Raw genomic sequence first — 26716 nt, 5'->3', positions numbered from 1 at the left:
CAGAGTGCCCGATTTCAGATTTCTCACTTCCTGACAGGAAGTTTGCTGCAAAATGAGTTCTGTTTTACTCACATATATAATTCAAACGGTTTTAGAAACTAGAGAGTGTTTCTATCCAATAGTAATAATAATATGCATATTGTACGAGCAAGAATTGAGTACGAGGCAGTTTAATTTGGGAACGTTTTTTTACAAAGTCGAAATGGCGCCCCCCTATTGAGAAAAGGTTTTAACGCTTATTTTTCTTAACTGCATTGTTAGTTAATTAAGGGCATGTAAGTAAGCATGTGACAAATACAATTTGATTTGTTTTGATTTAAATAGCCATAATATGATGTTCTGAAAGAACTGGACAAAAGATCTAGACTATTGAGATATACTCTTTGACCCTGTTCCACTTACCCTGTAGCGCTACAGGAGGAATAGTGCTGCAGAACAGTTGACATGGCACAGAGAGAGCTCTTCTGATGTCAGGGAGGCATGACAAACACCCTACAGGGGAGAAAGAGGGGAGAGAAACAGACAGAGTGAGCGAATGAGGAAGTGAGAGGGTGAGATATGAGTGGTAGTTATGCAGAACACACACATGGGCGGTGGCTCCGGCCGACTAATATATGATTGGCTAAGAAGAATCCGGAGAAGGCGATGTTAAGTCATCATCGCAATTGAAAGCCCTCTTTCTGTCGCAGGTTCTGCAAGGGAACGGCCACGCGGCAGCACGTAAGGCAAAAAGGAGCCATATAAAGCTGCTTTTAAATCGGGACACGACTTCCACTGAAAAATGACATTAAATCTCACAGACGGTGCAATTGAGGCAAGTTACAACATAGAAATAATACTTATCACTCACTGTTGTTTGTAGTTGAAAGGCTAACTTAGTGTAATAGCAATAGCCACACAATGGGATATTTAAGCAATACGGCACGAGGAAGTGTGGTAGATGGCCAATATTCCACGCACAGCGGAGTGCCTGGATACAGCCCTTAGCCGTGGTATATTGGCCATCTACCACAAACCACAGAGGCACCATTTTGCTATTATAAATAGTTTACCAATGTTAAATGTTTCCTCATACCCGTGGTATACGGTCTGATATACCACAGCGGTCAGACAATCAGAATTCAGGGCTCAAACACCTAGTTTATAATGGGTATTCATACATGGTATAGGGCTCACTGCTCTAGAATGTAGTGAAATACGGGTACATTCAAGCTAGTGTTATTAAATGAATGCCTAAACCTGGTTTTCTTTAGCCTATGCCATTATTTGAATGACATACAATGAATCATTCGATTGTTCTCTACAATATTACAACCTTAATATGCTTGTTCTTAAAGCTACATTTTTTGGCACCAAATTCACATAGAAATGTGTGTTATAGATCAGTCATTTGTATTTAAATAAAGTCTAAGAAGCTGTAAATATGTTCGATTTCTATACTTCCCATTATAACGTGCATTTTTTACTTTCGGTTTTCTGCTTCAAACAACTGAAAATATGGAAGAGATGGAAAATATATTTCACAAAGATTTAGATGGTACAATGATTATCTGCACCATACTTGCTTGTTTTGTCACTGTTGCATCTTAAGATGCCGGTTTCTTTTACTGAAGACTCCGCAGCCTACTTATAGTAAACGGAACAGATTTTTTAAAATGGTCTCCTTATAGTCGACTACTATCTACAGTTAGCCCAACTCCCCAATACGTCACTGAACTTTAACCCCCCTTGCATCTCGTCATCCAATCACTTCAATTCAAGAACGGAAACCTCATTGTCATTTGTTAATTCAAATAACTCAACCCCTGCACTCAAATCCCATTGGCTATTTGCAACCATTTTAAATCTAATCTCATTAACACGTAATACATTTCTTAATACACCACAGTCACATAAACTGAAATTAATTGAACTATTTGCATTTTATCAACCAAAAAATGGCGGAGTGATATCTGCATAGTACATCTTTATTAACTGTGTTGGTTAAATAAGAACGTTTGTTGTGACCATTGCTTGTAGGGTGTATCTCTTTCATACTTCTGCTATGGGAGGTGGTAACATTACCAGGCCTTTCTGCACTGGTACCCTAATCATTTTCATCTTCAGATCTGTGGCTTTCTATTCTGCAATCAATCCATGTTGAGGGGGCAGTTTCTATGGTCATTTAAAGGCGAAGACTATATATTATATATAGATATTGATATATTGATAATATTGACATTGATATTCACAATGAAAAGTGGAATTTTTGGGGGGGGGAGGGTAGATATTGAAAATCAGTCTGTTAGCTTAGTTAGTTAAAATACATATATATACAGTACCAGTCAAACGTTTGGACACATCTACTCATTCAAGGGTTTTTCTTTATTTTTTACTATTTCCTACATTGTAGAATAATAGTGAAAACATCAACACTATGAAATAACACATGGAATCATGTAGTAACCAAAAAAAGTGTTATATTTGAGATTCTTTGAAGTAGCCACCCTTTGCCTTGATGACAGCTTTGCACACTCTTGGCATTTTCTCAACAAGCTTCATGAGGTTGTCACCTGGAATGCATTTCAATTAACAGGTGTGCCTTATTGAAAGAATTTTTTTTGAATTTCTGTCCTTCCTAATGCGTTTAGCCAATCAATTGTGACAAGGTAGGGTTGATATTCAGAAGATAGCCTATGTGGTAAAAGATCAAGTCCATATTATGACAAGAACAGCCCAAATAAGCAAAGAGAAATGACAGTCCATCGTTACTTTAAGACCTGAAGGTCAGTCAATCCGGAAAATTTCTAAAACTTTGAAAGTTTCTTCATGTGCAGTAGGAAAAACCCTCAAGCACTATGATGCATCTGGCTCTCATGAGGACCACCACAGGAAAGGAAGACCCAGATTTACCTCTGCTGCAGAGGATACGTTCATTAGAGTTAAATGCACCTCAGATTGCAGCCCAAATAAATGCTTCATAGAGTTCAAGTAACAGACACATCTCAACATCGACTGTTCAGAGGAGACTGTGTGAATCAGGCCTTCATGGTCGAATTGCTGCAAAGAAACCACTATTAAAGGACACCAATAATAAGAAGAGACTTGCTTGAACCAAGAAACACGAGCAATGGACATTAGACTGGTAGAAATCTGTCATCTGGTCTGATGAGTGCAAATTTGAGATTTTTGGTTCCATCCGCTGTGTCTTTGTGAGACGCAGAGTAGGTGAACAGATGATCTCCACGTGTGTGGTTCCCATCGTGAAGCATGGAGGAGGAGGTGTGATGATGTGGTGGAGCTTTGCTGGTGACACTCAGTGATTTATTTAGAATTCAAGGCACACTTAACCAGCATGGCTACCACAGCATTCTGCAGCAATACGCCATTCCATCTGGTTTGGGCATAGAGGGACTATCATTTGTTTTTCAACAGGACAATGACCCAACACACCTCCAGGCTGGTTAAGGGCTATTTTACCTAGAAGGAGAGTGATGGAGTGCTGCATCAGATGACCTGGCCTCCACAATCACCCGACCTCAAACCAATTTAGATGGTTTGGGATGAGTTGGACCAGGGTGTGAAGGAAAAGCAGCCAACAAGCACTCACCATATGTGGGAACTTTTTCAAGACTTTGGAAAAGCATTTCAGGTGAATCTAGTTTAGAGAATGCCAAGAGTGCAAAGCAGTCATCCAGGCAAAGGGTGGGTACTTTGAAGAATCTCAAATATAAAACATATTTTGATTTGTTTTTGGTTACTACTATTTTTTCATAGTTTTGATGTCTTCGCTATTATTCTACAATGTAGACAATAGTAAAAACAAAGAAAACCCTTGAATGAGTAGGTGTGGCCTAACTTTTGACTGGTACTGTTTATAGGCTCCATTTTGTTTTGTATTCCGGCAGATTTAAATGAGAAAAAGCCCATGTTATCAGACACAAACCTGCAGCCGGTAGCTAGCTTGTCAGTTGACGTTCAAAGTTAGCACTGTTTTGCCCAAGGAGCAGTGACAGAGTTCTATTGAGCAGCAGCCACTTTTTGCCTATGGTCTTAATGACATTCTATTCAATCTAATCATGCTAAATTCTCTGTGTAAATCGTATGTAACTATATATGGTAAAGATATGGATGGTTGGACTATGCCTTTTCTGATGCAATTCTCTATTGAATAAAGATATTGTCATGAACATTTAATGAAATAATAATTGTCTCATTCAGGCCCTGACCAAAGGCGCTGACGTGCACAATCCTCTGCTTCAGGTGCTGGTAAGTGTTCTATTTGTTGCGTCTCTACAAGACATTGTTAGGTTCTGACAGAGAGAGTATACAGTGGGGAGAACAACAATGTCCGATTTTTAAAATGTTTTACAGGGAAGACACAATATGTAAAGATGTACATCTATTACCTAAAAACACATTAGCATAATCCACCATCTTTTATTTGTCCACCAACACCAGTAGCCATCACCAATTCGGCTAAACTAAGATATTTATAGCCCCTAACCAACAAAAAAACTCATCAGATGACAGTCTGATAACATATTTATGGTATGGGATAGGTTTTGTTAGAAAAAAGTGCATATTTCAGGTAGATGGCATAGGTTACAATTGCACCCACCGTCACAAATGGACTAGAAAAACTACATTGAGCAACGTGTTTACCTACTTACTAATCATCAAACATTTCGTAAAAATACACAGCATACACGAATCGAAAGACACAATCCTGTGAATACAGACAATATTTCAGAATTTCTAAGTGTCTTAACAGCGAAAACATAATAAATCGTTATATTAGGATAGCACATAGCACGTAGCAGCCCAGCATTGATTCTAGCCAAAGTGGGCGATAACGTCTGTATGGAGGAGTGGGCCAAAATCCCTGCTGCAGTGTGTGCAAACCTGGTCAAGAACTACAGGAAACGTATGATCTCTGTAATTGCAAACAAAGGTTTCTGTACCAAATATTAAGTTCTGCTTTTCTGATGTATCAAATACTTATGTCATGCAATAAAATGCAAATTAATTACTTAAAAATCATACAATGTGATTTTCTGGATTTTTGTTTTAGATTCCGTCTCTCACAGTTGAAGTGTACCTATGATAAAAATTACAGACCTCTACATGCTTTATAAGTAGGAAAACCTGCAAAATCGGCAGTGTATCAAATACTTGTTCTCCCCACTGTATATAATCGTATTACCGCCACAGTCCTGAGTCATGACTGCAGTCAAATTCCAAGTTGGCCGTTGAGTCATGGTAATCTCCTCTTATTATCTGGACATGGTAGTACCCAACTCGCTAACGACCATCAGGTCACTAATCAAAATCAAATAAAAGTGTATTGGTCACATACACATGGTTAGCAGATGTTATTGTGAGTGTAGCGAAATGCTTATGCTTCTAGATCCGTATCTAACAGGTAATATCTAACAATTCCATAACAAAACCTAATATCTAATAAATTCCACCTCAAAACCTAATACACAAAATCTAGTAAAGGAATGGGATGAGAATATATAAGTATAAAATATATGGATGAGCAGTGACAGAGCGGCTAAGATGCAATAGAGAGTAAAGAATAGATAGTGAAGGATACAGTATACAGTATATACATATGAGATGAGTATTGCGAGATATGTAAACATTCTTAAAGTGCCATTATTAAAGTGACTAGTTTTCCCTTTATTAAAGTGGCCAATGATATCAAGTCTGTAGGTAGGCAGCCGCCTCTCTGTGCTGGTGGTGGCTGTTTAACAATCTGATGGCCTTGAGATTGAAAAACAGCTTCTATCTCTCTGTCCCAGCTTTGATGGACCTGTACTGATCTTGCCTTCTGGATGGAAGCAGGGTGAACAGGTAGTGGCTCGGGTGGTTTTTGTCCTTGATGATCTTTTTTGCCTTCCTGTGACATCGGGTGTTGTAGGTGTCCTGGAAGGCAAGGAGTTTGCCCCTGGTGATGCGTTGTGCAGACCGCACCACCTTCTGGAGAGCCCTGTGGTTGTGGGCGATGCAGTTGCCATACTAGGCGGTGATACAGCCAAACAAGATGCTCTCTATTGTGCACCTGTAAAAGTTAGTGATGGTTTTCAGTGAAAAGTCACATTTTGTCAGTCTCCTGAGGTTGAAGAGGCGCTGTTGCGCCTTCTTCACCACACTTTCTGTGTGCGTGGACCATTTCAGTTTCGGTGACATGTACACAGAGGAACTTCAAACGTTCCACCTTTTCCACTGCTGTCCCATCAATATAGATAGGGGGTGCTCCCTTTGCTGTTTCCTGAAGTCCACGATCATCTCTTTTGTTTTGCTGACATTGAGAGAGAGGTTATTTATCTGACACCACATTCCAAGGGCCCTCTCCTCCTCCCTGTAGGCTGTCTGGTCATTGTTGGTCATTGTTGGTAATCAAGCCTACCACTGTAGTGTCGTCTGCAAACTTGATGATTGAGTTGGTGGCGTGCATGGCCACGCAGTCGTGGGTGAACAGGGAGTACAGGAGAGGGCTGAGAATGCACTGTTGTGGGGCCACAGTGTTGAGGATCAGCGGGGTGAAGATGTTGTTACCTACCCTCACCACCTGGGGGCAGCCCATCAGGAAGTCCAGGACCCAGTTGCACAGGGCGGGGTCGAGACCCAGGGTCTCAAGCATAATGATGAGTTTGGAGGGGACTATGGTGTTGAATGCTGAGCTGTAGTCGATGAACAGCATTCTGATATAGGTATTCCTCTTGTCCAGATGGGAAAGGGAAGTGTGCAGTGTGATTGTGATTGCATCGTCTGTGGACCTAATGGGGCGGTAAGCAAATTGGAGTGGGTCTAGCGTAACCGGTAGAGTGGAGGTGATATGATCCTTAACTAGTCTCTCAAAGCACATCATGATGACAGAAGTGAGTCATTTAGTTCAGTTACCTTAGCTTTCTTGGGAACATGAACATTGGTGGCCATCTTGAAGCATATGGGGACAGCAGACTGGGATAGGGATTGATTGAATATGTCCGTAAACACACCAGCCAGCTGGTCTGCGCATGATCAGAGGACGCGGCTGATGCCGTATGGGCCGGCAGCCTTGCGAGGGTTAACATCTTTAAGTGTTTTACTCACGTCAGCCACAGAGAAGGAGAGCCCACAGTCTTTGGCAGCGGGCCGTGTCGGTGGCACTGTATTGTCCTCAAAGCGAGCAAAGAAGTTGTTTAATTTGTCTGGGGGGGAAGATGTCGATGTCCGCGATCTGGTTTTCTTTTTGTAATCCGTGATTGTCTGTAAACCCTGACACATACGTCTTGTGTTTGAGCCGTTGATTTGCGACTTCACTTGTCTCTATACTGACGCTTTGCTTGTTTGATTGCCTTACGGAGGGAATAATTACACTGTTTGTATTTGGTCATGTTTCCAGTCACCTTGCAATGATTAAATGCGGTGGTACGTGCTTTCAGTTTTGCGCGAATGCTGCCATCAATCCACGGTTTCTGGTTAACGAAGGTTTTAATAGGTTTTAGTTACATAGGCCTACTGTGTTTTATAACCTTTTTCACTTTACCTCAGAGGGCTGGGATGGGTTTTGTTTGGGTGGCTGAATTAGTGGCCGGGTAATTACAACAGTTATTGACACCCTCTGTGAGATTTGAAAAGTATCTTGGTCCGTGTGCTGGGATATAAGGGAAAAGGGGCTATTCATATTCATGTCTACTCCTCTGCTGTTACTACAGTAGGTGGCAGCATAGGCCTCTTCAACCGATTTTCTCTTTAAATATTACGTCTCCTTTTTTAAAATGTAACACTTGCAGGAAAACCACATTTGTTGAAAATCTCTTTAAATGTTTAAGAACCTTATGCTTTTTTTGTTTGTTGCCATCATGAAGCCAGTGTGCATTCCATGTAATACGTTTGATTTTGTTGGTCTTTACTTGTATAGAATCAAAGTTAATACTGTCTGTTCCGTCTATCATTGAAGAACCAGAAAACACATTTTAGCAGACATGTCATATGAAGGCTGTGGGGATTCCATGGAATGGCAGAGTCATCGGGTGAATACATAGTTATTATATACATTACATACTGTATATAGAACGTGTGCAATGTGGGCTGAGCAGACATTCAACAGAAAACACACAAAAACCATAAAGCAAAGTACCTCTTTGTAGTTTTAGGAGCTGTGCCTTTTTAGGGCTTTTAAGCTCTAATGTTCTCCATGTTCCTTCTCAGCCTGGTCTCATAGACTAGACGTAACATAGTAAATGTAAATCCAGGACACTCGAATTAATATGATATCTTACGTTTGGTATGGTATCTTAGGATAGAAGGTTACATAAGGCAAAAACACGAATCTCATCATGGACAACTTTAGCATTTTAGCATTTTAGCATTTGCAACGTTGTAACTATTTCCTACTATTTAGCTACTTTGCAACTACTTAGAATGTTAGCTAACCCTACTTAACATTAAACATCATAGCTAACCCTTCACCTAACCTTAACCCTTTAACCTAACTCCTAACCTTAACCTTAACTGTAACACATAATCCCGAGCCTAGCTAACATTAGCAAGCTATCTAACATTAGCGTTAGCAACATAGGCATCTAGCTAACGTTTGCCAAAGCAAAAGTTTAGCAATTTCATAATATAGTGCATGTTTTGCAAATTCTTATCATAATGTATGAATTATAATTCAGTACATATTGTACGAATTGCAATTCGTAACGTATCATTTGAGATGGATGATGGACATCCACAAATTAATACCATAAGAAACGTAACATATCATTCTTAATGCAGTGTTTCAGATTTACATACATAATAATACTAAATGCTCTGAGACCAGGTTGTCCTTCTCTCTTGTTGTTCCTCAGAACGTCCGTCGTATCATAAGGGGTTCTGGTCCACCCCGGTTCTACCTCGTGATGAGTGATGGCCTGCACACCATGTCCTGTAAGTAGTATTATGTTATTAACGGTAATACCGGAATTGGTAATAATGTAATCACAATGATTCCTTATTAACATTGCAATTTTTTTTTACTTAGTAAGGGTTCATTCTTGCTCATGATGTGTGATGACCTGCACACCAGGTCCTTTGAGCCTAACCTGTCTGTGCCCACTCTGTGTGTGTGTTTGTGGTGTAGCCTTCATGCTGGTCCCCCAGTTGAACCATCTGGTTGAGGAGAACTGTCTGCTCCCCTACTGTGTCTGTCTACTGAAGAAGAATGTCACCAACATACTGAAGGATGGACGGTATGCCTGGACTCTTTATCTCTGTGTTTATTCTCTCTCTCTCTCTCTCTTCTCTCTTCTCTCTTCTCTCTCTCTCTCTCTCTCTCTCTCTCTCTCTCTCTCTCTCTCTCTCTCTCTCTCTCTCTCTCTCTCTCTCTCTCTCTCTCTCTCCTGAATTTCAAATTCTATTTGCTTTATTGGCATGACGCAACAATGTACATACTGCCAAAGCTTATTTTGGATATTTACAATATGAAAAAAAATTGAATCAAAATTGTCAACGGGACACCAGTAACAACAATAACCAAGGGTCAAAATAACCATACATTGAACAATAACAATAAGCATATGTAGCGTGGTTCGTTCTGCGTTGTGTAATTCTTAATGAAGACGCTGCCACAACTGATGGTCTGCTCGTTGAAATCTTTTTATTTGCCCTGCACACGAAGAGACAACACACACGTTACCCTTGGTGCAGTCACAGCTCTCCGGCACCTTGCTAGCCGAGGGTCAGGCAAAAGAGCGCCAAAAGGAATTAACAGGTGCTGCGTGCACACTCGCTGCACAACAGCATATACAAGTAAAACTATACAGAACATAATTCTGACAAAATAAAAGACATACCTGCACACGAAGAGACAACACACACGTTACCCTTGGTGCAGTCACAGCTCTCCGGCACCTGCGCGAGCACATGTACACTCACTCAACCACTGTCACAAGTACTTAGAAGTTACAACAGATACCCCAGTCAGTGAGCTCTGTGAAACTTGTTAACATAAATTCCTACACTGTCCACACTATACCAAACGTATGGTTGCAAAACAGTACATTGTATAACCTTATGACGGTTCCATATTAAACAGTTTCGGAGCCAAGGACAACATACCTTGCTAGCCGAGGGTCAGGCAAAAGAGAACGATAAAGTGGTATGGGGATACAGATAACCCGCGATGGGCCAAACCAAAATATACAAAACTTTTACAATCACTTGTATGTACAATATTGGTATGAAAAAGTGTTTGTACACCAAATAAAAACATTAGCTATGCAGCTGTAATTAAATAAAAAAATACACTGAATTATTATTATTATTACCAGATTATTAACATCCCCTCTTGACCTGGCCTATTTGAATTGGTCCTTGTGTGCAATTTGGTGCGTAATCTAGGGGAACAACATCACACTGCTACATTCACCCCCACTGTTTTACACTAGATTATAGACCCAAAACAAAACACATTACCTCAAAGGTAACAAAGCAAAGAAAGAAAAAAAATTCACACCCACAGGGCGACAGAGTAACCCAGTGTAGTCCCTTAATTCTAGACCCACAAATGGTCGATCAGCTGAAAAGCTATCCCGCGAAGGATTAGGAAAAATAAGGGGTAGCTAATCCCTTATTCAACCGTATACGAAAAATGCCATATACATTTTATGCCGATGGACTACACACAAAGTTACATGAATTGTCAAATATATTAGACAAACCCACAAATCATTCTAAGACATGCTTAGATTTCCTACATTCCTACAAAAGAAAAGGTAGGCAATATCCTACCGTCACTGAGAAAACAAGAACTGTTTCATTTCCTGTGTAGACATAGTTTGGATTAACCTATCCACTGGCTTAATAAGTCTACCCAGTCTAGTCCGAACACCCTCACCCACAAACCTAGCAGGAATGTCACAGACAGCACTAACCCTGCTCAGAGGTCTAACCTCAGGATGGGGAGTACTACAGATCCGCATCTCCGGAGCCAGCACACTTTCAGTTACCGACTCAACACTAGTAGTGTCAGACGACTGATCAGAATCCTGGTAGATTGTCACAGACCACACTGACGAAGCATCTTCAACCAAGGTAACATCATCCACACTGAATGGAGTTTCGCAATCAGAACTCTTGTAGGCTTCGGGGATATCTCTCTGGTCCACTTCTGCTGAGCACACCTCACTTAAGGGGACTTCATACGGTTGTTCCACCTCACTTCCATCAGCCGGGACTTCACCATCCTCTTGGAGTATCCTCCCAGAAGACTCAGGAAGGCCTGCTACCCAGTGGACAGTCCTGGCGTCACTCCCATCCATTTGGCTGGACATTGCAGACATCTCAGAGATCACGTCACCACTCGATAGAGATCCGTGACCCTCAGGTTCCTCCCACGAAGGTAAAGGCAGAAAGTTGACTGGCATAATCAGGTTCCTATGCACAGTTTTGATGCGTCCAGTGGTAGGGTGTTGGATACGATATGTGTTCAGTGAGCTGTTCTTTGCAACCACTATGTACACCACACTCTCCCAGCGATCAGCCAGTTTCTTCTTGCCCCTCTCCCCCTTGTTAGCAAGTAGAACTCTATCTCCCTTCTGCACCGAGTGACCCTTAGACCGTCTGTTGTAGACCTCGGCTTGTCTCTTTTGTTGCTTACTGGCATGCTGCTGGGCCAATGTCATGGCCTCTCTCAGATCCTCACCCAGAGACTGGACATACTTATCCACATCTACTGTGTCCCCATCCAACAGCACACTTTCAAACATAACATCTACCGGCAACCTAGGGGTGCGTCCGAACATCAAGAAGAAGGGTGGAAACCCAGTAGTCTCATGAACAGTGCAGTTATAGGAGAATGTCAATGTGTTCAACATCTGAGGCCATTTAGCCTTAGACCTAGCTGGCAGAGCTCTAATCATCCCACCCAGTGTGCGATTCAGACGTTCTGCTTGACCGTTACCCATGGGATGATAAGGTGTGGTGTGGGACTTTTCAACACCAGATAACTGAAGTAATTCTGCAATAAGTAAACTCTCGAAGTTTGCACCCCTGTCAGAATGGATGCAATCAGCGAACCCATAAATGCAGAAGAAATTATTCCAGAGAACACGAGCAACAGTCTTAGCAGACTGGTTTGGACATGGATACGCACAGGCCAGCTTAGTAAAGTGATCAGTCACTACTAACACATCAATAGACTTGTTGTTTGAATCTTCGGCAGTCCAGAAATCAATACACACAAGTTCTAAAGGTGCCGTTGTCACAATGGAGACAAGTGGGGCTCTCGCTTCAGGCTCAGGTGCTTTACTCAACACACATCTCTTACAGTGGGCCACATATTCCTTGACATCCTTCTCCATAGATTCCCAGTAAAACCGCTGTCTCGTGAGCCACAATGTGCGCTGCTGACCCTGATGACCAGCATCATCATGAACTCCCTTCAACACAAGGCCTCTCAAAGACACAGGTACGACATACTGGAATATTTTCTTCTTACTCACTGGGTGTTTTGAGACACGATACAGAATCCCTAACCGCGTGGTGAGTTTCCCCCACTGTCTTAGAGTATAAACTGTTTCTTTAGCTTCAAAGACTCGCTCTCTCCTAGATGGGCGCCGGCCTCTATCTACAAAGAACATTACTCTGCTGATGATAGGATCCAGTGACTGGTTATCATACAGCTCCTTGTGTGTAAGGACAGGTAAAGGGCTCTGACCCATGGACATCAACTTCTCAAGGTGCTGCACATGTGAAACGGACCTCACTGTGGCACCATCATCCCATCGGCGATGGGCTTGAAGGACAGCAGACACCTCTTCACAGGAAACCAACCCACTGACATCGTCTCCAGCTCTACTCAACTCACTCCCAGGAGCCATAGACGTTCCACAGCCAGCCTCGGGCTGCTCACAGGAGAGACGGAACATGTCTTGTACATCATCCAGTCGAAGACCTCTGGCTTCCTCCAGCAGGACATCATATGGAATTCTTGTCAGTCGGTGCAGAACTTTGGGGCGGACAAATGGCTCTCTGCTCAAAGCATCAGCAACGACATTCTTGGGCCCTGGTATGTACTGGATATCAAAATCAAAAGGTGCCAGCTTTGCAACCCATCTCTGCTCACATGCATCAAGTCTCGGCTTTGTAAGAATATATTTGAGTGGATTGTTGTCGGTCCACACCGTAAACTTATGCCCTCGCAGCCAATGGCTGAACTTATCATGAATGGCCCATTTCATGGCTAGAAATTCCAGCCGGTGAGCAGGATACTTGGATTGTGCATGATTAAGAGATTTACTAGCAAAAGCTATTGGCCTGGCTATGGCCTTCCCATCTTGCACTTGGGATAGTACCGCTCCCAAACCACTAGTAGATGCATCAACAGAAAGCAAAAATGGCTGAGAAAAATCTGGATGAGCCAGCAGTGCCTGGTCAACTAGTGCTGCTTTCAAAGCTTCAAAAGCGAGTTGACACTCGGCAGTCCAGTCTGCAGCAGTGAGCCTGCGAGAGGGACCAGGCCTCTTTCTGCCCTTGCCTCTCCTAGGCTTCTTCTGACCTGTAGTCAGCTGAAACAATGGCCTAGCAACCATGGAACAATTCTCAATGTAGTGTTGATAGTATACTACCATACCAAGGAAAGAACGGATTTTGCTAGGAGACGGAGTGACACCATCAGCTTCCATCATCTCACTCTCAGTCACATTCAAAATGGTTTGAATCTTAGCAGGATCAGTGGCTACGCCCTCCTGAGAAATGATGTGGCCCAAAAACTTAACAGACCTCCTCAAAAACTTGCACTTAGACGGAGACAGTTTAAGATTGTGCTCCTGCAACCGCTGGAAAACCATCTCAAGTCTCTGCAGACTCTCTTCCTCCGTCTTAGCAAAAACCATCAGATCATCCAAATAGCAAAGGAGACTTAGAAAGTTTTGGTCCCCAAAGATGGTCAGCATCATTCTCATAAACGTAGCCGGGCTGTTGCAAAGGCCCTGAGGCAAACGATTGTACTCGTGCAGACCTAAAGGAGAGGAAAAGGCAGTGTATTTCTTATCCTCTTCATGCAGTGGCACATTGTAGTACCCTGATGTCAAGTCCATTGTGCTGAAGAAGGCATTACCTCCCAGCGCCGCCAGTACATCAGCCTGATGAGGCAGGGGATGAGCATCCTTCACTGTGCGGGCGTTTAACCACCTAAAGTCAGTACATAGACGCAAGTCCCCATTCTTTTTCCATACCAGCACCAATGGTGAGGCATACTCGCTGCTGGATTTTCTGACGATTTCCTTTTCCTCCATATCATCCAGTGTTTCCCTGAGTTTTTGGTAATCAGCTGGAGAAAGCCTACGATAAGGTAATCGAAATGGGCGGTCATCAGTCAGCCGTATGCGATGGCAGAACTCTTTTGCCTCTCCACAATCCAGGCTATGTCTAGAGAACACCGTGTCATACTTCTCAATTAAACCGACAAGTTTGTCTTTCCAGAACTGTGAGACTGGACACTCCTCAACCGACAGGCCTTGAAGTCCAAGATTGCTCAGTGTACTGTTTCCATTAACTACACTGCCATCAACTGAACTCTTGGCTGTAAGACTGCCATGTGAGCTGTCACATTGTGCTTTTGCCACGTTCTGGTAAGCAGCTTTCTGCTTGACATCATCAAAATCCTCCAATGCAATACAAGGGTACACATCTGCCACTTTAGCATTTCGTCTCAGGGTAACTGGCGAAGTTGTTGGATTCACAATCTTCACAGGGAGCCATCCATCCCCCCACAGAGGCGTAACTACTCTCCCTACTAGTATGTGTCGATTCACACAACGAGACGTGCTGGGTTCGACAACAACAGTACTGCCCACAGAGAGTTTTGTCTTTGGGGGTAAGCGGCCCCACACAAGATGCTCACTCATGGGTTGGAGCGTTACTGCCCTCTTCAACTTAATGGTGCCCACTTTATCTGGGATGGAGTCTCCTCTCCATCTCTCCAGATTTGATAGGAGACGCAGGAACTGGCTGTCCTCACACTGTCCAGAGGGACCTGGCGTACCCACCACCTGCCAGTAGCTGTCATTTGATTTGAACTGTCTAATCAGAGACTTCAACACGTTAGTGCCAACAATGAGTTCATCAACCTGCCCATCTACAATCAGCACTGGGACTACATAACTGAAGCCATAAAGCTGTAGTTTCAAGTCACACATGCCCACTGGGCTAGTTTGCGTCCCACCACAACCCACCAGTATGATGTCTGAAGGAGCTAGAAAGTTCCCCTCTACCACTCCTGCCTCCCTCAACCGAGGTACAATATCTGCGCGCAGAGTAGTAGCCATGGACCCACTATCTAACATCCCCTTCAGCTCAACTTTATCCTGTACTAGCACGGTGGTGTAAAACAAACTGTCATTCTGAGAAATTCTCATTGTGTTCTGAAAAATTACTGTGTTGTTCTTGGGTACTGACTCACAAAAATAAGAATAAACAGATTGGATATCATCATCAGTGGAGGAAAAATTAGACTGCCTCACATTGCCCTCCTCAGAATGGAGACTTTCTAGTTTTCCTGAGACCTGCCAGTCTGCCCACATACAGGGCTCTTTCGCTTCCCAGTCTCACTACAGTCAAAGCTCATGTGGCCAGGAGAGAAGCACTTGAAACACAGCTGGTGCATCTGACAGTGAGCTTTGGTCCAGTGATTAGTGCTTCCACAGACAGCGCACTCACGCTCACGTTTGGGGAACTGTTTACGGGGCCCTCTGTTCACAGACTGAGTATTGCTGACAAGAGCCTTCTCTAGCATACTCAAAACCTTCTCTAATGTCCCACCCTCAGATACAGATTGGGCCTGTTCTGGTTCACGGCCACATCGAGAAAAAGATGACACATTAGGTCTGCTCTCAGGATCCACTTCCTCCTGGGGGGAGTCGAAGACAGCAGCCACCTGCTGTGAAAGTTGTGTTCTACATGCTTTACGCTCCCTTAACAGTTCATCCAAACGATCCTGTACCTCACTGGCTGTCCAGTCACGAAGGGGTTTGCATTTGAACACTTGGGCCAACTCTTTATCAGGACAGTTACGTACAAACATGACTGCCAACTCTGAGCACTGATTGGGCAAGGTTCTACCCTCACTTACAAGGTACTGTTCAGCTGCTTCTGCAGCTTTGTTAAGCCTAATCCAGAAATCTAGTGGACCCTCATTAGCATATGGTCTCATTGAATAGAAGTCAGCTAATGGCATACCTGAGTAGACAGTATCCCCAAAGTGTTGCTTGAGAACACTGAACACTGCCTTAACATCTGTGACAACAGGGTTGTTACGCATCCAGACTTTGGTCACATCCCGTGCCCTCCCCATGAGCCTAGACATCACCTCCCCAACATTCTCAGACCCAGTGTAACCCCTCTTCCCTAGGTAGACTCCCATTAGCTCCTCCCACTCCAGGACAGAGTACTTATCTGAGCCATCACCCCTGAAGAAAGGTGGAGCACTAACCTCTGACTTCACAACCAGATTCAGCTTGGACGCATCAATTAAAGTTGACCCACATTGTTGAGGCAGGGGAAACTGCTGGGATTGGTCAGGGGAATGGGCAGGAGAAAGACTTGAAGCCCCAGGCTGCAGTAAACTCGCTCTGATAGATTCTCCTATCTCTGAACCAATCTGCTTAATAAGGTCACTAAGCTGACTCGGTGTCCCATTATTACTGAGGACTGGGGACAATGGTACATCAAGAGACAGAGGTGGGATACCCTGGTCAGGTGGAGTAAACAGCCTACCCCTCCCAGTGCTTGTAAACTCAGGACTAGCAGCCACTCTACTCCCAGGAGCTGACTGTACCAATGGTGTAAATGCATGGACACCCCTCCCTCTACCCACACTAACCACACCAAAATCCCCAGCATAACTCATCTTATGGACTTGAGAGTCTTCCATGGCTCAATAGAGAACTAAACTACAATGTAATTTACTGCATACAAATACAAAAAAAAATGCAATAAACAAATTCCCTCAAAACATGCAAATAAACGCCAATACAATTATCTAGTGAATATGCTACATTCACCTTCACTATTTACAGTATACATTCACTTATAGCAAACCATCAACAAGTGCGCATGCGCGGGTCGCGCATCTCCTCCACATGCACAGCTCCGGTGGTCAGCTTGAGCTAACCAGTCGGCAGGTCGCGGCACCAGTTTGTAGCGTGGTTCGTTCTGCGTTGTGTAATTCTTAATGAAGACGCTGCCACAACTGATGGTCTGCTCGTTGAAATCTTTTTATTTGCCCTGCACACGAAGAGACAACACACACGTTACCCTTGGTGCAGTCACAGCTCTCCGGCACCTTGCTAGCCGAGGGTCAGGCAAAAGAGCGCCAAAAGGAATTAACAGGTGCTGCGTGCACACTCGCTGCACAACAGCATATACAAGTAAAACTATACAGAACATAATTCTGACAAAATAAAAGACATACCTGCACACGAAGAGACAACACACACGTTACCCTTGGTGCAGTCACAGCTCTCCGGCACCTGCGCGAGCACATGTACACTCACTCAACCACTGTCACAAGTACTTAGAAGTTACAACAGATACCCCAGTCAGTGAGCTCTGTGAAACTTGTTAACATAAATTCCTACACTGTCCACACTATACCAAACGTATGGTTGCAAAACAGTACATTGTATAACCTTATGACGGTTCCATATTAAACAGTTTCGGAGCCAAGGACAACATACCTTGCTAGCCGAGGGTCAGGCAAAAGAGAACGATAAAGTGGTATGGGGATACAGATAACCCGCGATGGGCCAAACCAAAATATACAAAACTTTTACAATCACTTGTATGTACAATATTGGTATGAAAAAGTGTTTGTACACCAAATAAAAACATTAGCTATGCAGCTGTAATTAAATAAAAAAATACACTGAATTATTATTATTATTACCAGATTATTAACATCCCCTCTTGACCTGGCCTATTTGAATTGGTCCTTGTGTGCAATTTGGTGCGTAATCTAGGGGAACAACATCACACTGCTACACATACAGTAGAGGACATGTGCAGGTTGATTGGTCTGTCAGACACTGTCCCTCAACTCATGGCAGGCAGCAATGTAGTACCCTGCCAACCCACAGCTCTCTGCGTCCTCCCCTAACAGGACTGGTAGCCTACTCTCATTAGAGAGGTCTTTGGAACCTTGAATAAGGTTTTCAAATTTGGGGAAATGACACTCTCTAAATGTTTGATATTTTTCACATTTTGTCAGGAAATGCAGCTCTGTCTCAGGTTCTGCTGTTGTGCAGTGGTTGCACAGCCTTTCCTCTACAGAGAGCCAGGTTTTCCTGTGTCTACCCTTCTCAATGGCACGGCTCTGCTCACTGAGCCTGTACTTTGTTAAGGTTTTTCTAAGGTTTTGATCAGTAACCATGGTCAAATAGTTAACCACGGTGTACTGTCAAATTACGGTCAGATAGCAATGCATTTTGCTTTGTGTTTGTGCTTGTGTTTCCCAATAAGCAATGTAGTTTTGTTTTGACTGTGTTGTAATTTGGTTTATCCTGATTGATTGGATGTTCTGGTCCTGAGGCTTCAGTGTGTTAGTAGAACAGGTTTGTGAACTCAGCCCCAGGACCAGCTGGATGAGGGGACTCTTTTCTTTGCTCAGCTCTTAGCATTGCAGGGCTTGGTAATGATATGAGAGGGGGTCACTTTCTCTCTCTCTCTCACACACACACTCTCTCGCACTCTCTCTCACACGCTCTCTCTCTCTCTCTCTCTCGCGCTCTCTCTCTCACGCTCTCTCACGCTCTCTCACGCTCTCTCTCTCTCACACTCTCTCTCTCTCTCTCTTTCTCTCTCTCTCTCTCTCTCTCTCTGTGTGTGTGTGTTGCAGGTGTGTGGTGATAGTATTGGAGATGGAGGTGGTGAAGTCAGCAGAGGAGATAGGCGGGAAGATTGGAACACCCACTCCCTATGTAGAAGGTAAGACAACGACAATAACTACAACACCAACTGCTACTGTTATTAATCTAATTCATTACAGTATAACTGCTTCATAGCGCGTTATACCTGCAAGGCTTTAAGTAATGTTTGCAGGACATGTTTGTTATTTTATACCACCAAATGGTTATCTAAGGCACTTCCACTGACATGTGTGTTGGTTTGTTGTATGAATTAATGAATTAGTTCATTTCTTTTCTGCCTGTTTTTTTTACATTTGCAATGCATCAGTGCAGCAATGTATCAATTTAGCCAATGTGATCACATCACATCACAGCTACACATCGCTCTCGCCATTTAAGTTTTCCACCAGTTCATTGCAAACAATGTAGCCTATTTTATAGCCACTTGGCAAGCGAGAGGATCGATCGATGCTTCTCTCCACGAATAGGCCTAGGCCTATTAAAAATGGTTTGAAATAAGTTTCAAACTACACTGAGTTTACAAAACATGAAGAACACCTGCTCTTCCCATGACATAGATTGACTATGTGAATCCAGGTTAAATAATATGTTTTAAGCCTTGACACAATTGAGGCATGGATGGTGTACGTGTGCCTTTCAGAGGTTGAATGGGCAAGACAAAAGATTTAGATGCCTTTAAATGGAGTGTGGTAGTAGGTGCCAGGCGCACCAGTTTGTGTCAAGAACTGCAATGCTGCTTGTTTTTTTCATGATCAACAGTTTCCCGTGTGTATCAAGAATGGTCCACCACCCATAGGACATCCAGCCAACTTGACACAACTGTGGGAAGCATTGGAGTCAACATGGGCCAGCATCCCTGTGGAACGCTTTCTACCCCTTGTAGAGTCCATTCCCCGACGAATTGACGCTGTTCTGAGGGCAAAAGGGGGGGTGCAACTCAACATTAGGAAGGTGTTCTTAATGTTTTGTTCACTCAGTGTATATTGACGTTCATTGTATATGCTACTCGTTTAACCTCATCAATCTACACACAAGGACAAAGCAAAATTTGTTAATTAGATTTATCACATTTACATACTGTAAGTATTCAGACTCTTTACTCAGTACTTTATTGAAGCACCTTTGGCAGCAATTACAGCCTCGAGTCTTCTTGAGTATGACGCTACAAGCTTGGCACACCTGTATTTGGGGAGTTTCTCCCATTATTCCCTGTAGATCCTCTCAAGATCTGTCAAGTTGGATGAGGAGTGTTGCTGCACAGTATTCAGTGTGTTTCTCTCCAGAGATGTTTGATCGGGTTCAAGTCCGGGCTCTGGCTGGGCCACTTAAGGACATTCAGAGACTTGTCACGAAGCAACTCCTGCATTGTCTTGGCTGTGTGCTTAGGGTCGTTATGTTGGAGGGTGAACCTTCGCCCCAGTCTGAGGTCCTGAGTGCTCTGGAGCAGGTTTTCATCAAGGATATCTCTGTTCTATGCTTTCTTTCTCTCAATCCCGAATAGTCTCCTAGTCCCTGCTGCTGAAAAACATTCCCACAGCATGATAATGCCCCTCCATATTTCACTGTAGCGATGGTGCCAGGTTTCCTCCAGACGTGACACTTGGAGTTCAATCTTGGTTTCATCAGACCAGAGAATCTTGTTTCTCATGTTGTGAGAGTCCTTTAGGTGCCTTTTGAAAAATTCTAAGTGGGCAGTCACGTGCCTTTTACTGAGGAGTGGCTTCTGTCTGGCAACTACCATACCATATGTCATTATGTGGCCACTACCATACCATATGTCATTATGGGGTATTGTGATGTCATTATGGGGTATTGTGATGTCATTATGGGGTATTGTGTGTAGATTGATGAGGACATTTTTTTATTTAATCCATTTTAGAATAAGGATATAACGTAATAAAATGTGGAAAATGGGAAGGTGTCTGAATAATTTTGGTAGGCACTGTATTAGGCTATATATTACAGGCCTGCTAAAGTGAATCTAGGTGACCATCTAAGCTATAGGCAACCCAAAATGACAGAGACCTCAAAATATCCGCCAGAGTTTACCCTTATCAATAAGTGGTTGCACAGATTTAGACAAAACACTCTAATTCTAGGAAGCAACACATCCTCCACGCTGATCTTCAACACTGGAGCCCCCCAGGGGTGCGTGCTCAGTCCCCTCCTGTACTCCTTGTTCACCCACGACTGCATGGCCAGGCACGACTCCAACACCATCATTAAGTTTGCAGACGACACAACAGTGTTAGACTTGTCACCGACATCGACGGGACAGCCTATAGCGAGGAGGTCAGAGACCTGGCCGGGTGGTGCCAAAATAACAACCTATCCCTCAACGTAACCAAGACTGAGGAGATGATTGAGGACTACAGGAAAAGGAGGATAGAGCACACCCCCATTCTCATCGACGGGGCTGTAGTGGAGCAGGTTGAGAGGTTCAAGTTCCTTGGTGTCCACATCACCAACAAACTAGAATGGTCCAAACACACCAAGACATTCGTGAAGAGGGCATGACAAAGCCTATTCCCCCCTCAGGAAACTTAAATGATTTGGCATGGGTCGTGAGATCCTCAAAAGGTTCTACAGCTGCAACATCGAGAGCATCCTGAATAGTTGCATCACTGCCTGGTATGGCAATTGCTCGGCCTCCAACCGCAAGGCCCTACAGAGGATAGTGCGTACGGCCCAGTACATCACTGGGGCTAAGCCACCCGCCATCCAGGACCTCTACACCAGGCGGTGTCAGAGGAAGGCCCTCAAAATTGTCAAAGACTCCAGCCACCCCAGTCATAGACTGTTCTCTCTACTACCGCATGGCAAGCGGTACCGGAGCGCCAAGTCTAGGACCAAAAGGCTTCTCAACAGTTTTTACCCCCAAGCCATAAAACTCCTGAACAGGTAATCAAATGGCTACCCGGACTAATTGCATTGTGTGCCTCCCTCAACCACTCTTTTAAGCTGCTGCTACTCTCTATTCATCATATAATCATAGTCACTTTAATCATATCTACATGTACATACTACCTCAATCAGCCTGACTAACCGGTGTCTGTATGCAGCCTCGCTACTGTTATTTTTCACTGTCTTTTTACTGGTGTTTTTATTTCTTTACTTTCCTATTCTTCACCTAATACATTTTTTGCAATATTGGTTACAGTAAGCAATTCACTGTAAGGTCTACACCTGCTGTATTCGGCGCACGTAACAAATAAACTTTGATTTGATTTGATTCAAATGTACTGTCAACATAATCACCCATTGCTTCATTAACATTGATCAACAGCTGATCATTAGATCATGGACAGGTTGATCATTAGACTATGGACAGGTTGATCATTAGACTATGGACATGCTGATCATTAGACTATGGACAGGCTGATCATTAGACTATGGACAGGCTGATCATTAGACTATGGACAGGTTGATCATTAGACTATGGACAGGCTGATCATTAGACTATGGACAAGCCGATCATTAGACTACGGACAGGCGGATCATTAGACTATGTACAGGTTGATCATTAGACTATGGACAGGCTGATCATTAGACTATGGACAGGCTGATCATTAGACTATGGACAGGCTGAACATTAGACTATGGACAGGCTGAACATTAGACTATGGGCAGGCTGATCATTAGACTATGGACAGGCTGATCATTAGGCCATGGACAGGCTGATCATTAGGCTATGGACAGGCTGATCATTAGACTATGGACAGGCTGATCATTAGACTATGGACAGGCTGATCATTAGACTATGGACAGGCTGATCATTAGACTATGGACAGGTTGATCATTAGACTATGGACAGGCTGATCATTAGACTATGGACAGGTTGCATGCATGTCTTTCTATTTTTAATTTCATCTTCATATAGCCTATATATCAGCTGTCTCTACAGTATACCTCCCCTTTAAAACGTTCCTCTTCATTTTACATGATAGCTATAGGCTACATTTATTTAGCGTTATCATACAATGTAGACCAGTTTTTGTATATCCTACAGAAAGGATTTGAAGCTAAGGCAAGGTTTTTAATATGGTTTTGGTACAGGAGAAATGATTTGCTTATGTTTATGGGTGAGATTGGCATCAAGTGGCGTTGATTGATGGGGTCCTATTAGGTTGGTGAGTGTATGAGTTTGCTCATTCTCTATGTCCATTCAGAAATGTTCCTGAAATAGACCTAGCCTGTCTGGACTGCATCTCTGTAGTCAGATAGAAAGACAACTGTAGGCAGCGAGCATCGTGATGGTCGGCATGTGCGATCGAGAAATAAGAGCAGGTACCAGTTTTGCATTTCCTGTCTTATTAAATGGGGTGCAACTAAACGAAACGTACCCAAGCACCTTTCATGAATCATCCTATTGGATGAACAGTCTATCCTATTACTGCATCCTCTCGAACGTCTTAGAAGAACATATTGCCAGTGAGAATGACTGGGGAAAACGCATTTGATTTGGTTTGAATGGTTGAGTGCGTCAATATGGGAATCTGTATTTTTTTTAGGAATTCAGACGAAAAGATCACAACGCAGTTGGTGAGAAAAGGCAATTTAAACTTACCTCTCTGTGTAGACAAAATACCTGTCTTTCTTGTCTTTGTAGGACCAGTGTTGAGACAAATTTTACCTTTGCAACTTCGGCTTGGTCTGTCCACACTCTTATAAACCAGTCCCTATCTTGTCTTAACCTATTACCTGTGTTCTCTGTAGTGTCCTCTCCAGGCCAGAGAAGGACCCTTCAGAACCATCTCTCTGCCCAGAGTCACCCTGCTGCTGCTTCTACTGCCTCCCCTCACAACCAGCCCAGCGGTGAGTTTCATCACAATGTACATGCATGTAATATAATGTATTTTTTGCTGCCTGCTTCTACTGCCTCCCCTCACACCAGTCCACTCCTTTTAGCATGGCTGGAGGGAGGCTCTACTGCCTCCCCTCACACCAGTCCATTCCTTTTAGCATGGCTGGAGGAAGGTTCTTCTGCCTCCCCTCACACCAGTCCATTCCTTTTAGCATGGCTGGAGGGAGGTTCTTCTGCCTCCCCTCACACCAGTCCATTCCTTTTAGCATGGCTGGAGGGAGGTTCTTCTGCCTCCCCTCACACCAGTCCACTCCTTTTAGCATGGCTGGAGGGAGGTTCTTCTGCCTCCCCTCACACCAGTCCATTCCTTTTAGCATGGCTGGAGGGAGGTTCTTCTGCCTCCCCTCACACCAGTCCACTCCTTTTAGCATGGCTGGAGGGAGGTTCTTCTGCCTCCCCTCACACCAGTTCATTCCTTTTAGCATGGCTGGAGGGAGGTTCTACCATATTCCTCACACCAGTCCATTCCTTTTAGCATGGCTGGAGGGAGGTTCTACCATATTCCTCACACCAGTCCATTCCTTTTAGCATGGCTGGAGGGAGGTTCTACCATATTCCTCACACCAGTCCATTCCTTTTAGCATGGCTGGAGGAAGGTTCTACTGCCTCCCCTTACACCAGTCCATTCCTTTTAGCATGGCTGGAGGGAGGTGCTACCATATTCCTCACACCACTCGTTAGAAAATCGGAACGTCCATGTTACTATAAAGTGTACTCTACGTACACTATAGTCCAGCAGGGGGAGCCATCCTTGACTAGTATTACTATAGGTGTATGTTTCTCCTTCATGAGTGTTAAGCTCGCAAGCATGACAGTGTGTGTGTATTCACGTTTGTGGTGAGTGTTTGTAAAACTGATGGTGTGTGTGTGTGTGTGTGTGTGTGTGTGTGTGTGTGTGTGTGTGTGTGTGTGTGTGTGTGTGTGTGTGTGTGTGTGTGTGTGTGCACGCGCGCGTGCGTGCGTTTGGGTGGTATACCGTATATGCCTTATCCCGGGGTATTTTGAAATACCGCTGAAATTATTGTCTTGATATTCAGATAATTTTCTTGATATGATCATCTCATACTGATCTCTCTCTCTCTCTCTCTCTATCCGGATACCGTGTGTATGAATATTGATGTTAACTACACCGTTGTTAGCCGTCTGCTGAAAAAAGCAGCTCCATATGTGATTTCCCCAAGGACACACACACACCAACACACACACACACACACACACACACACACACACACACACACACACACACACACACACACACACACACACACACACACACACACACACACACACACACACACACACACACACACCAACACACACAGAGTAGGATACACTGTTTGCTGTGATCCACAACAGGAGCTTAAACAATTTAATATTTTTATCCCTGTCAATTGCCCCCTTCTCTCTGTACAGCAATATTGGTTACAGTAAGCAATTCACTGTAAGGTCTACACCTGCTGTATTCGGCGCACGTAACAAATAAACTTTGATTTGATTTGATTCAAATGTACTGTCAACATAATCACCCATTGCTTCATTAACATTGATCAACAGCTGATCATTAGATCATGGACAGGTTGATCATTAGACTATGGACAGGTTGATCATTAGACTATGGACATGCTGATCATTAGACTATGGACAGGCTGATCATTAGACTATGGACAGGCTGATCATTAGACTATGGACAGGTTGATCATTAGACTATGGACAGGCTGATCATTAGACTATGGACAAGCCGATCATTAGACTACGGACAGGCGGATCATTAGACTATGTACAGGTTGATCATTAGACTATGGACAGGCTGATCATTAGACTATGGACAGGCTGATCATTAGACTATGGACAGGCTGAACATTAGACTATGGACAGGCTGAACATTAGACTATGGGCAGGCTGATCATTAGACTATGGACAGGCTGATCATTAGGCCATGGACAGGCTGATCATTAGGCTATGGACAGGCTGATCATTAGACTATGGACAGGCTGATCATTAGACTATGGACAGGCTGATCATTAGACTATGGACAGGCTGATCATTAGACTATGGACAGGTTGATCATTAGACTATGGACAGGCTGATCATTAGACTATGGACAGGTTGCATGCATGTCTTTCTATTTTTAATTTCATCTTCATATAGCCTATATATCAGCTGTCTCTACAGTATACCTCCCCTTTAAAACGTTCCTCTTCATTTTACATGATAGCTATAGGCTACATTTATTTAGCGTTATCATACAATGTAGACCAGTTTTTGTATATCCTACAGAAAGGATTTGAAGCTAAGGCAAGGTTTTTAATATGGTTTTGGTACAGGAGAAATGATTTGCTTATGTTTATGGGTGAGATTGGCATCAAGTGGCGTTGATTGATGGGGTCCTATTAGGTTGGTGAGTGTATGAGTTTGCTCATTCTCTATGTCCATTCAGAAATGTTCCTGAAATAGACCTAGCCTGTCTGGACTGCATCTCTGTAGTCAGATAGAAAGACAACTGTAGGCAGCGAGCATCGTGATGGTCGGCATGTGCGATCGAGAAATAAGAGCAGGTACCAGTTTTGCATTTCCTGTCTTATTAAATGGGGTGCAACTAAACGAAACGTACCCAAGCACCTTTCATGAATCATCCTATTGGATGAACAGTCTATCCTATTACTGCATCCTCTCGAACGTCTTAGAAGAACATATTGCCAGTGAGAATGACTGGGGAAAACGCATTTGATTTGGTTTGAATGGTTGAGTGCGTCAATATGGGAATCTGTATTTTTTTTAGGAATTCAGACGAAAAGATCACAACGCAGTTGGTGAGAAAAGGCAATTTAAACTTACCTCTCTGTGTAGACAAAATACCTGTCTTTCTTGTCTTTGTAGGACCAGTGTTGAGACAAATTTTACCTTTGCAACTTCGGCTTGGTCTGTCCACACTCTTATAAACCAGTCCCTATCTTGTCTTAACCTATTA

At 43.4% G+C, this 26716-nt stretch overlaps 1 protein-coding gene across 1 annotated transcript in view; it reads right to left on the bottom strand.

Annotated features, from left to right (window-relative positions):
• Positions 1–21151, bottom strand: part of smyd4 (SET and MYND domain containing 4) — a 56995-nt gene extending 35844 nt beyond the window's left edge. Inside the window, 2 exon segments of the mRNA XM_055935103.1 lie at positions 403–492; positions 21146–21151. Coding sequence (XP_055791078.1) covers positions 403–492; positions 21146–21151 — 96 coding nt within the window.
• Positions 21152–26716: the final 5565 nt, after the last annotated feature.

The sequence above is a fragment of the Salvelinus fontinalis genome, chromosome 10 (assembly GCF_029448725.1).
Source record: "Salvelinus fontinalis isolate EN_2023a chromosome 10, ASM2944872v1, whole genome shotgun sequence".
Taxonomy (NCBI): domain Eukaryota; kingdom Metazoa; phylum Chordata; class Actinopteri; order Salmoniformes; family Salmonidae; genus Salvelinus; species Salvelinus fontinalis.
Note: the sequence above shows the minus strand (reverse complement) of the source record. Positions and strands in the feature narration are given on the sequence as shown.